Here is a 13,591-nt window from a genome sequence, read left to right as displayed (position 1 = left end):
CATAATCACGATTAATGAAAAGAATATCGTTACTAATAAAGCTCAGTTTGAATTTGTAAGCTTAGGCAATACAATGAAAATAACCGATTATTTAAAAATGTATGTTTCGTGTATGTAATATGTAATGTATGATAATAGTAGTGGTGCTTTTACAATCGCTCAAGATGGGTTCGTAAGTCTTATGAGCAAAAGTGCAATTTCTGCAATTGTTTGATAAAAATAATTATATCACTATAAGTGAATTCTAGTTAATAAGTATTTATCAATTAAAATAGCCAATTAAATTAGTGTGGAGAATTAAATATTGTTAAATTACTTCACTTATTTTTAAAAATATAATGTACAAAAAAATAAATATAAATAAAAATAAAAAAATATATGAAAAATGTATTTAATGTTATCATTTTTTATTATTCACTGCTGAAATTTTTGCAAAAGTTCAATAAGATAGTTTTAAAAATATTATCTAATATTCTCAATATATTGTATATTTTAATATCAGTAATAAATATCTAATCATATTATTGAAGTTTAACGGTAAAAGTTTAAGAAATATCTGGAATTAGCGTGTCATAAAATTTCTAAATATCACTTGAAATTTTATTCATATTGCAAACTCATTATTCCAAAGTCCAATGATTACTTTAATTAAGCATGAGATTGTAGTGAAAAAATGTAAATAATGCTTGAACAGAGATAAAATACTATGCTGAAATAGTTATGTATAGAACCACGTAACATCGTAGTGACCTTACAAAGCTTAACAATTCACAGTCGGTAGACACATTTATACAATTACTGTATCACTTGAATAAAAAGATAAACTATTTTAAAGTAAATATAATGCTTTATTTTATTTAAAATAATGATGAAATTTTGATAAATAAACTTTGTATGATAATGAAACCAAGTTTTAATCGCAAAAAATATGTACATTGTTATATTGGGTAATTTAATATCGATAGAATAAGCCACTTCATATATTATCATTGTTTTAATTTTTTTAAACATCATCAATAGTGTGCAAAATGAACCACTGTAATCTCAACCTTTGTTATCTTGTGGTAAATGGAATGCATTAATCATTATCACAAGATTCGCACAATGCATTGGAATTATTATCGGTACAATAGTCATCGCACTCACTTAGTTGTCGTTTGAGATAGACATGGTAATCTAAAACGAAACGGTCCAGTATTTCTATTAGTATATAGTAAAATTACATTATAATACTATTCTACTATCAAAACTACTTTACTATTATTGCTTCTATTAAAAAAACAATGAAATTTCATAAGTGCGATGAAAAAGGTATTTCAGACAGGATTTCTAGCTATTTGTATAAATATGTATAATTAAAGTTGTTATTTTTCAGTAGAATATATATATATATATATATATATATATATATATATTACCTATTGTATATATTTATACCTATATGTATAAAAAATAAAATTAAATAATAATTTAATTAAATAACGTACCTTTGAAAAACTTTTATTGCAAATTAACTGTCATTCGAAAAAAATTACAATACTAGTATAGACACACAAATTCTTAAGCACAACATTCATGAATTCTTCAGATATTTCTGTATAAAAAATCGAATTATTACTCAAATTTATTATTATCCTTGGTTCAACAACATATTTAAATATGAGATAATCTTAAAAGCATGAACGTCTAGTATATGGATATTTTTATCCTGAAACTTTAAATAACTTACCTTGAAACGCGCGCAATAGGAAAACTATCGCGTCTGCTGTACATTTTGCAAATGAGTTTTGAGTACGTTCAAATCAATAAATAATATACTTACTGAAATAATAATTTATTTGAAACGGTATTCTCTAAATTCATGCTCAGGATTCTCAAAATTGTGTTATGGTTACAATTTAATAAGTACAATGCATTTAATAAAAGAAATTTCACTGAAATACGTATAAAGTAGCAAACCTTAACCTAATCATGCTCTCGGAAGTTGATGTATTTATTAGTAATTATACGCTTGTCGATCCTGAGGTTTATCAACTTTGGGTTGATGGTTATTCATGTGAGTTGATTATAATATTTTTAAAACATAATAATATGCTTAATCACTATAATATTTAGCTCATTAAAATAGATATTTTTTACATTTTTTTTAATTATGAATTCATAAAGAATTTTAATCCATTTAATTGAAAAACAGCCAGCGATGCAGTTAGCATTTTGCAGCAAAGAGGAATTTGTCAACAAACAAATGCACCAGTTGAATTGGTTGCTTCAGATATTTTGGACCATTATCGTACTTATTCACTTCTTGAGAAGCTATTGCATTCACCAACTAAACTTGCTAGCGAACAGTTAGCATTTCAAATTGAACCACAAACTAGTCAAATGTTAATTGAAATGTAGGAATTCTTTTTATATATCTCTTAGTATTTTTCAATTAATTAATATGTATTAATATTATAAATTTGTATGAAGTTCATTTGTATATTAAATTGTTAGGTATTATGAATTTAATGATAATGTAGCTAGAGAACTCGTTGGTAAAAAACTTACTTCGAAAAATAGAAAAGATATAGAAGAAGTTGGAGAAAAGACTGGAGTTAGTTTAAAGAGTTGTCGTAGACAATTTGACAATGTAAAAAGAGTATTTAAAGCTGTAGAGGACCTACCTGGTTCGTTAGTCACAAATATTAAGCAGCATTTTTTACTTCCCGAAGAATTAGCTAAGTATGTATCAAAAATACTATGTAATAGCTATTTATTATTATCAATATTCTTTTATTTCATAGGAGATACGCTGCTGTAGTATTTATCATATGTCTTCGATTTGAGATGAATAAAAGAAAGTTACAATTTTTGACTTTCCCTGATCTATATCACTGTGCTAATTGTATGATGTCACTTTGGACGTACCAATTCACAGGTTCGGAGTATTTTGATACAGATCTTGATAGAGAATTTCTTCTTGAATTACCAGAATGTAGAATTCTCTTAGAAAATGAAAAGCATCATAAACAGTAAGTACTATTTAAATTAATTTATACTAATTTTATATTTTCATACATTTTACAGTATTTTATACTTTAATTAATTAATTCGTATTAATTTCAGTTTAGTTTGCATAAAATTAAAGCCAATGTTATTAGAACGAATATATCAAGAATTAGATTTAAACTTCAGAACTTATTCAAGAGCTATAATTGGTATTGCTTGTAATTTACACCGTACTAGAGAATTAAGATTTTTTTTCCTTGAATTAGTAGAGAGATGCATTGAACCATGGCGTCAAGTCAATTGGTCACATACTGATCTTCGAAATTTTCTTGGAACATTTACTCAATGTGCTCTTGATATGGATGTTTTAAGGTATTAAAGATTCAATACTTTTATATTATAAAAATTTAACTTCTTAAAGCGAAAATGATTAATCATGGAACTCAAATTATCAATATTATGGAAAGATAATTATTCTTTTCAATTAAATCGTACTTATATATAAAACTATAGTAAATACATTTTAAATAATAATAACTACAATATCACTTTTGTGTTTGTCTATTTATAATTTAAATTGAAAAACAAATTATTTATTATAAAATTTTTCTTTAACAGAGAAAACGAATTGAGAGATGCTTTTGATCGTTATATGAAAGTCTTGACAAGTTGTTTGTTGCGTATGTATCATACATGACTAAAAGATACGGATAAAATAGACGAGGAAAAGGAAACCGTAGAAACCTTATAATTTAAAGGATTATAATAAATAATTAAATATAATACTTAAGATATGTATATTACAATTTATTCTTTTCTTTAATAAATAATTATTAAACAAGTGCAGCATGATGTTGCATTGCGTTGTCCGTTTCGATAGTTTTATTCATTTTTACAACGATTATTGATAAATGAAAATATTCTCACTGTATTATTTTAAAAAATACTTATTTCAATAAGAAATTCTATTACATATTCAAAAAATAATACGTTTGAAATTTAATATAATTTGAACTTTCGTTGATATAATTGAATAATCATTAGAGTACTTGACATGTAAACTATTAAAACCTCTTTTACTGCTAAAGGAACATTCAGTTTGTAAATATTGGTCAAGTAATGTTGATCAATTTTAATATCAAATGACCAAATTACTTAAAAATAAAATTTATAATATTGACATCCTGTAAAGGATACCATGTCTAGTTGATCTATTATTTGTTACATAAATTAAAAATAGTTCTAAAAACGTTCGTTATTTGAACGATTAGTCTCTTCATTTGTTGATTATTAAGTTTGTACAAGGCTGTAGAAGACACAAGTGATTTGTGGATAAAAACACAAGGAATAAAACGTATCTAAAGAATTAATTAAAAGGATTGATTTCAAATAAAGGGGTGAGTTTAAAATAATGAAGGATGATTGTTCCTAAAATTGCACCATATTATGATTACTGTGAAAGTCCAAGTAATCTGTTTGTCACATCAACTATATCTGATGGTACTGGCAATGCTTTTTGTTCTAAGCTTTTAGCGTAAGGCATAGGTGTATCTACACCTGTTATACGAATTACTGGCGATTCGAGATAATAAAAGGCTTCACCTGAAATGTAACATTTATTTATATAAATTATGTACATAGAGTTGAACTTCAAATACAAAAAATAAATATTTCATTATTAGTTATTTTAATTTCAATTTATTATTTCATTTCTTTTTTTATTGGTAACAGCTACTATAGCAATTATATTAATAATACTCATTTTTTTAAGTATTTCAGAAATAGTAATGCAAAAATTTGTTCAAATGTAATTTAAGTATCTAATTTAACAATAATTACAATTATCTGGTTTCAAACATTAAAAATATTCAATTTACTTACTTTCCATAATTCTTGCAGAAATTTCAGCACCAATACCACATTGAGGCCAACCTTGCTCAATACTAATAAGATGATTAGTTTTAACAACTGATTGAGCAATAGTATCCATGTCAAGTGGCCTTAATGATCTAAGATTTATAACTTCTGCTTCTATACCCTTACCAGCCAATTCATTAGCAGCTTCCAGTGCTAATTCAACTGCTTTGGAATGTGCTACCAGTGTTATATGCTTACCAACACGTTCAACTTTTGCCTTTCCAATAGGCAGGACGAAATCTTTTGTTAGTGCTTCATCAGACATAGGATACTGAACACCATAAAGTAGTTCATTCTCTAAAAATACAACTGGATCAGGATCTCGAATGGCAGCCTTAAGTAAACCCTTACAATCTTCGCTATTGTATGGAGAGACAACCTTAAAATTACAAATATTTATTATATTCTTCAGTCACGGTATTTATATTTATTTAGTAAATACTAATAATACCTTTAAACCTGGACAATGAGCAAACCAAGCACCATAGCATTGTGAATGTTGAGCTGCTACACCAGCGGCTGCCCCATTTGGTCCACGAAAAACTATGGGAACATTAATTTTCCCTGCAGACATATAATAGGTTTTGGCAGCAGAATTAATTATTTGATCAATTGCTTGCATTGCAAAATTAAATGTCATAAATTCGCAAATTGGTCTTAAGCCACCCTAAAACAATAAAATAAAATTTTTTGATTAATTTTTTTATAGAATTAATAGTAAAATACTGTTGCTTTTAAATATTATTGAATAATTTATTGAAACTATTCAATTTTATTAATACCACTACTAGTATTGAGTACTTCCTTATAAATCCAAATAAAATTTTATGATTCAAATGACATTTAAATCAAATTTTATCTTACCATAGCTGCACCAACTGCCATACCACAAAAGCCAGCTTCAGTAATAGGCGTATCAATAACTCGGTTCTCTCCATATTTTTTCAAAAGACCTCGGGAAACTTTGTAAGCTCCATCATACAAAGCTACTTCTTCACCCATAATAAAAACTCTATCATCCCTCTGCATCTCTTCATCTATGGCAGAATTTAATGCATCTCTTACTGTCATCTAAAACAACAATAAAAGATATAATTAACATTTTAAGAAATTACTAATTTAAATTTTCGAATTGTTGCTTATTTTATCTATTTCTTCCAATAATAATATTCAATTTGAACATTTTAAATAATAATAAATATATTGTTATTTATAAATAAATGTAATCATATGTTCAATATAAAAAAATTACTACAGCATAATAATTTTAATTAAAGTAATTAAATAATATTAAATCCAATATTTCGTTTTATAAGCAATTTAATGAAAATAATAACCAAAGCGAGAAGGTGTATCTAAATTACAAAGTGAAATTTGTTTTTAAGCATAATAAAAAAGATAATTTCCATTCATAAAATAAAAATAATGATGTAAAAATAAGTGACCTTTCAACGCCCTTCAATAAAAAGCATTTAGAATAAAATAATAAATGACCGTCAAGTTAAAAAAGCTATTAAATACACTGGACAAAATATTTTATTAATAATTCATAAGATCCGACTTAAAATCCTACGTAAATTAAAAAATCTACAGTATAAAATAAAATGAGGGGACCACATAAGTTTGCAGCTGGAGGTTATGTGTTTCTGTCCACGAGCAGAAAAGTCGTGTACAGCTATATGAAAAAAAAGAAAATAACCTGCTGTGCAGCTGCCCATCTGGACGTTGAGAACGAACGCCTCGTGACACTCCTGACAACACTCTGCAAATAAATAATAACCATTTAAAAGTGTAAGAAAGAAAGAACAAATGAAATTCAATCTAACAAAAAAGGCACGGCACGCGATCACGTGATCGCTGGTTTTTTCTACTGTACCGCAAACATTTTTCGTCGATTATAAAATGTCGTCTGATAATTCCCCTGATACTCGCTACTCGCCTCCTCGTTTCACTTGCGTGGAGCAAAATCTTGAGGCCTTTTCGTTGCAGGTACGTATGGAAGGCGAGCACGAAAAAAATGAAGTTAACCGCGCACAAGGGAGTACGTGCGACGTCGTCGTCGCCGACGTCTTCACGAGTACCGCGGAGTGATTGGTGACCAGATAAATTAGCCCACTTTGGGCTAGTGCCGCCACCTACTAGATCTTCCGTTACCAAAAACTACCGGTTGATAGATCATGCCACGAAAAAAGCTACTATTAATCAAATTATTGACCCTCACATCTTGTACTTTAGAAATTAAGTACTAATTTTGAAATAAAATAAAATTTTCTAATCATTATTTCTTTATAATACCTATATTTATATATTTACTTTACATTTTGCAAAGAATATCGATTGCGCTGAAATCTACTCTATAATTATATCTAATGTATAATAAACAAACTGAAAGTATAGATTCAGTCGAGCTAATTTATAATTTTACATGCAAGGTATTATATCAATTTATACGATCGCATTTATAAACTTTCAATCATATTGACTATTTTTAATGATATTTATAAAGGCTTCTGATTAAAATATGAATAATAAAATGAATATCTATTTAAACGTAAAAATAAATATGATGTGCATTATATATATAATTTTATACCAAACAAAAGTACTGTGTAACGCATACAATATCATTTTAGGAAACTGCATTAAAAATTTTACTTTTATTGGCCTTTTTTATGATATAATAATAATCTATAAACGGTCTATAACCAATGAAGCTTAACGAATTAAATCAATTTATAAATTATTAATATTGTATTTGATTTGAGAGAATTTCGCTAAAAAATAAAATTTATCTATTAAAATTGTAGTATTAAATATTATTCATTGATTTTTTCAGCTCACTTTAACATGAATGTATTCACTCTGATTTCCTAAACATAATTTAACGATTATAAGATTTTACAAAATGGCACCTTCTCATATTTTATCCATATTACGTATCAGATAGCAGATAATTATATAATTACATCAATGAATCAATAATTAATAAATATTTGATATTTTTATCGTCGCAGATGTATATGTAGATGACGAAGATATGCAAAAATATATTTGTAGAATATATCATAGAAAACTTAATTAAAATTTTACAAGAAATAAATTGCTAATTAACTAAATTAATGTTTAATGTTAACAGACCATTGCTTTTATGAATAATGTTAAATTATCATTATCATATCATTAGTGTAAACATGTTTTAAATAATTTTTTTTTAATATACTTACTATTTGATTCGTAATTCTTTAAATTGCAAATATTAATATTCAAAACTTATCTCCACTAATTTTATTTTTCTTTCTCGGTTCAATCAGTGTAGAGACATTTTCTTAAAACTTCATTATCCATAAATTGTAAATGTAAATTTTATAATAAAGTTAACAATTAAATAAAGTTAATGGAAAATTGTAAAATAATGTAAAAGTTAATGTAAAATAAAATTAATAAAATTGAAATGATTCAATTTTAGAAATAATTTATCATATTAACGATTATGTATAAATATATTTGTATAAATCGCTTGAATATTGTACGAAAGCAAATATAATAAAGTAACCACTTCGAATGAATATAAGTTTATTTGAAAATTGTATCAATTTGCACAAAAATAATTCGTAGGTGGTAAACGAACTTATCAAGCATACTATAGTTTTACAATATAATTTACTTGTATATTAATGAAGTACATCATTATAATATACCATTATGATTATTCTATAATCCAATCCTATTAATAGTATTCTATACTGTAATCGTCATAGTTCAATGAAGACTTAGAGGATCTTGCGGATGACGTCAAATACGTGTATACTTATGCAAAATTAAATATTTTTAAAATATTCCTTGCATTTTATATATATCCTTAAGTATTTAATTAATAAAGATTATATTTAAATAAACAAAGCATGTAGATACCACTATACATAACCCCTCTATAATACACTACTTTAAAAATTTACAACAACGATTTCATTGGAACCATTATAATATATGTCATTGTAACAGTATTTTTGGACGAAATGCGAAGTTGGATTGCAAAGTCCAATATTTAATAGAGATCGTAGAGAGTTCTATGAATGAATCATATCCAGTCATTGATTCTTTCCACGAACACGTTGTTTACTTTTAGTATACTCTTTAAAATTGTTTTTACTAATTACTAAATGCGAAATGCTATTAAAATAGTGTCAAATTCCTATCCCTATTTATCTTGATTTCATGTTACTTTATAAATAATGTACATGGTTAAAAATATTTGTTGACTCGGATTTTTGACCTCGACCTCTTCTATTTTCCAAAGGTAATTCAAGCATGCACTAATGCGCTTAATCTTCTATTTCAATACACATATTTTGCACTTTTCTCATGAGTTTAAGTTTGCACTCATGGGTAGATTTGATCTGCGACTCACGTTACACCACAGTTCAATCGCAAAAATGGCGGAAGACTTTTAAGCAAGTGGTTAGAAGATTTTACGCTCGTGTGCCAACAACATAAAAGTATCTATATTTGGTATAGAAAATCGACGTGCGCAAACAAATGCCAATTACAATCAAATAACAATTATTTTGAATGTTAATTAAAATTTCGTTTCAAATCGACTACTAATAAAAATACTTGTAATAAAAATTTATCTACTAATAAAATGAATCCAAATACTACTAATAAAAATTTTCACTTTAAAAATATTTTTATTTACACTACAATCTTATTTTAAAAAAAAAACAAAATTTATTTAAAATTCCTTGATATTAAATATTTTGTTAATCATATTATTTCACAATATATTTATTGGTAGTGAAGGAATCAATAATATTTACGGACATTAAGAAAATAATTTTCAAATTCACCTATAACCAAATTTTTTGCGATAAGTACCGTCAACTTTAATTAATAGATGCATACATTCACAGAATGATAAATCAAATATTAAATATTATTTATAATGTATCCGTTTTATCCGATTTATAATGCTTCCTTTTAAATATTAAACTAAATTTTAATTTAATTTTTATAAAAGGATCAAGAAAGTTATACAATTATTAAAAGACTTCCCTACAATTTAAAAAAAAAAAATTAATAAATTAAATGCATAATCGTGTGCATGTATATATATTCAACTACATTGATCAACTGTAAGAAGACCTTCCTTGTTATCTTTCTCTACGTGTAAGTTACTTGTTTGAATTAAATTTAATAACTTTTTGTATCGGTAAATCCCTATTGTTTAATATTATTTAAATTATCATTTTATTCATAAATTATTTTTCTTATAAAACAGCATGCTTATACCAAATTTCCGCTAACATTATCTAATAATTATTATAATTCATTATCCCGAGAGCACAGCTCGAGTAATCATCTTGAGCCACATCCACTGCAAAATTACCATTAAAGACAAAATTGCAATGCATGCCATGGACATCATCGCTCTTTAATACATCAATTTCAGGTCATTATGTCGAACGCTCACGTATAAGAAATAAGAACAGCTATTTCAAGGCTTTTCTCAACGGCAAAGCAGAGTTTTCAAACAAGTTTTTCTTTAGTAACTCTCGTAGGTCAAATAACGAATTAGGATAGATTTTCTCTAAGAACACCTTATTATCGTAAGTTTCTTTCTTTATCGATTTATGAATGCGCCTAAACTATATTGTATAATGAACAACATTAAGAAAGTAAATAAATATATTCAAATATAATAAATCGATAATATAATAAATAGAAAACATTAACGATTGATTTATTATTTAAAAAATATTTACTTATATGATTATTCATTTTTTTTGTATCTTTTTTATTGCGCATGCGAAATCAGTAACGCAAAAATTCATTTTCTTTACAGCAGTATGATTGCTGAAAAATTTTTAAACAAAAATGGAAGGAAGACAATAAATATAATTTATTGAACTATACGAAAATATCGGTTTGAAAAACATTAAATATTAGTCTCTTTTATGTAAGATGTACTATTTTAATTTCAAATAGGACACACGTCTTTTAGACATCGTAAAAGTAAATATTTCGCAAAAGCTCGGATTTTAACAGTGTTTATTTAGTTTAAACACACTTGCATTATTTTTCTTCCCATTTCGCAATCTTCATTCGCTTTTATTTGTATGAAGTAATAGTTTGTAAAGTATTAGTTTTTATTGTTTTTTTTTTTTGCGAATTGACATAAATTATCAAATACATTATTTATAAGATAACATTATCAATTGCTGTTGTGTAGATGCACGACAATTTTATATCAATAACTTAGAATCAATAAATTCTAATGAAATGTGTTCTTGAAAAAGTTCTTTGAAACAGATATCTTAAAAAAATATTTGAACATTCCGTTTCAATTCATTAAATAATAGATAACAAAACAATTAATATTTAATAGAAATAAATAAATAAATTAAATTAAATAATTTAAATAAAATTAATGCTAATTGGAAGACAAAAAAGTAATTTATATAATAATTTGAAAATACCGATGTTATAATTTCCAAGTTAAGATTTTATATTATCACATTTTAATTAAATAGATTCTATCTATAGACAAATTGATAAATTCAAATAATTATCGTTAAATATTGCAAAATTCTAAAAATAAATAATTAAATATTTTATATGTGTAATAATTTATATGGAAATTATATATGAATAAGATATTTATATATTTTTATTTTTTTTTCTTCCAATATAATAGGATGAATATAATAAAGAAAAAAGTAATCTATTAAATACTAAAGCGCAAAAACGAAAATATATATTTAATATTATTATTTTTTTATAAAGTTTAATAAACCTTTTATTAATAAAGAAAATTGATAAAATTAAATTTTGTATTTCAATATATTATATAGAATTTTTTTACTATTCGTTATGATTGATATTATCTCGTATATATTACATTAAATATGTAGAAATATTTTTACATATTATGTATTTATAATACTTCTATTAATTGAAGATTGACTTAAAAATTTTAACAAGTCAAACACAATGTACAAATACGTAATCAAAGTAGGATAGAAATTATAAAGAAATAAAGTAATATGAGCTGATAACAAATTATTCAATAATAAAAAAAATAGATAATTATACTACGTTACTTTCTATGATATTTAACAATATTTATGATTCTTAGAAATTTTATTTAAAAATACTTTTGAAAAAAATCAACTATATTTAAAAATTCAATTTTTCAATTTCACTTCCTCTTCTAAAATTTTCATCAGGTTAATTTTGAAGTTTATTTTCGTCGGTATATTTGTTTGAATCGTACACATAGCTTTTATATGTAATTTATTCAATTATTACGTATAATTAACTACATATACTATATTGATTTTTTGCACGAGTTATGACTTTACTACTATTCCATTATATATATATATATATACGTACTACATTTTTTCAAATGGAAAATAGAAATACCCGTATTATTTTTATACATAATTTATGATTTAAATTCAAATAAATCTACCATTTTATGAAAACAATAAAATTGTATAGTAAGTAATCGAGATAATGATCGATTAATTAGAGCTAATAAAAAATAGTATTAATTAATTATATACAAGAATAAATGATACAACAGTACAAATATTTTTATAATTTACAATTTATAATGAATAATAGTTAAATCAATTAAGTATTAACATGCGTATTAAAAAATTATTAAAAAAATAAAACATTTCATATATTGTTTACGTAATGTTTTAGCATAAAAATAATATAGTAGTTCAAGATGAAATGGCTGATAAATGTAAGTTATTTGTATAACATAGTTATCATTATTTAATTATATTATTGGATATAAACTACCGTTTCCGTTGAAATAAACAAATCATATGTGCATTCACTTAATACCTTCAAGTATTTCATGATTTTATCTTACAGAAAAGATATATGATGATTTGTCAACTCTGAAACTTTTATTATGGTTAAAGGATGAAAAATAAGATGTTTAAAAATTTTTAAATTAATTAACAATAATCATATCATAAAATTAACATAAATGTATGAAAAAGCTTGCATGTATTTCTTTGATAGGGGTCAAATACAAAAATTTTTTGGGACATTTGCAGAAATTTTTATTAACAATAGAACAACAGTTTTTGTTATTTTATTTAAAGAGAAGCCAAGAGATAAATCCATTAGAGTTCTATACATTATAAAAATGTCAATTTCTTGCGTTATTTTTTCTTTTTTTTCTTTTATATAACTTTTACAAAGCTCAACTTAACCTTTTTAATTCACGCACAAAGATAATTTTTCAGTATATTGTTAATAGAATATCAGGCAAGACGAAAAGTTTAAAAATTATTGAATGCTGGCATTTTTAAGTTAAACAGAAAACTTAGTTGGTATTGTTTCCTATATGTTATGTACTTGACACGTGCATAAATATTTTATGATCGGAACAGAAAAATATCATTATATATTTACTGTTCTAATCTATAATATTTTATGATAGAATCTCAGAGTTTCCATATAGTAAGGCTATAATAATTTTAGTAATAATAATATTAATAATGATGATAATCATCATAAATTTTTTTATTACTAATCATCATTCATAGGTATAATATTGTAATTTATCTATTGAATTATTCTTATGACAAATTTTTCTCATATGTTGCTGCTCATCATACTTATTTTATCCTTCATTTAATTAATTTTATTATAACCC

At 24.8% G+C, this 13,591-nt stretch overlaps 2 protein-coding genes across 2 annotated transcripts; one reads left to right on the top strand and one right to left on the bottom strand.

Annotated features, from left to right (window-relative positions):
- Positions 1–1,761: 1,761 nt before the first annotated feature.
- On the top strand, positions 1,762–3,928 carry Fibp (acidic fibroblast growth factor intracellular-binding protein). The gene is made up of 6 exons (XM_011499495.1): positions 1,762–2,056; positions 2,195–2,396; positions 2,497–2,724; positions 2,787–3,014; positions 3,109–3,363; positions 3,610–3,928. Exons 1-6 carry the CDS (start codon positions 1,972–1,974, stop codon positions 3,686–3,688), a joined length of 1,077 nt encoding a protein of 358 aa, XP_011497797.1. The 5' UTR covers positions 1,762–1,971; the 3' UTR covers positions 3,689–3,928.
- Positions 3,929–4,344: 416 nt separating this feature from the next.
- On the bottom strand, positions 4,345–6,913 carry Pdhb (Pyruvate dehydrogenase E1 beta subunit). Its single transcript, XM_011499483.1, has 6 exons — positions 6,785–6,913; positions 6,608–6,670; positions 5,773–5,979; positions 5,360–5,575; positions 4,873–5,287; positions 4,345–4,593 (listed from the first exon to the last, which is right to left on the bottom strand). Exons 1-6 carry the CDS (start codon positions 6,791–6,793, stop codon positions 4,442–4,444), a joined length of 1,062 nt encoding a protein of 353 aa, XP_011497785.1. The 5' UTR covers positions 6,794–6,913; the 3' UTR covers positions 4,345–4,441.
- Positions 6,914–13,591: the final 6,678 nt, after the last annotated feature.

Source organism: Ceratosolen solmsi, unplaced genomic scaffold, assembly GCF_000503995.2.
Source record: "Ceratosolen solmsi marchali unplaced genomic scaffold, CerSol_1.0 scaffold10, whole genome shotgun sequence".
In the NCBI taxonomy this organism is placed as follows: Eukaryota; Metazoa; Arthropoda; class Insecta; order Hymenoptera; family Agaonidae; genus Ceratosolen; species Ceratosolen solmsi.
Note: the sequence above shows the minus strand (reverse complement) of the source record. Positions and strands in the feature narration are given on the sequence as shown.

Excerpts from the sequence above, each read along its gene's own strand:
- Fibp (XM_011499495.1), top strand. The coding sequence starts at position 1,972 with ATGCTCTCGGAAGTTGATGTATTTATTAGTAATTATACGCTTGTCGAT. Across the intron at positions 2,057-2,194 it reads TTGGGTTGATGGTTATTCAT|CCAGCGATGCAGTTAGCATT; the intron begins GTGAGTTGATTA and ends ATTGAAAAACAG. Across the intron at positions 3,015-3,108 it reads AATGAAAAGCATCATAAACA|TTTAGTTTGCATAAAATTAA; the intron begins GTAAGTACTATT and ends TATTAATTTCAG.
- Pdhb (XM_011499483.1), bottom strand. Across the intron at positions 5,288-5,359 it reads CTCATTGTCCAGGTTTAAAG|GTTGTCTCTCCATACAATAG; the intron begins GTATTATTAGTA and ends TGTAATTTTAAG. Across the intron at positions 4,594-4,872 it reads TTCTGCAAGAATTATGGAAA|GTGAAGCCTTTTATTATCTC; the intron begins GTAAGTAAATTG and ends GTTACATTTCAG.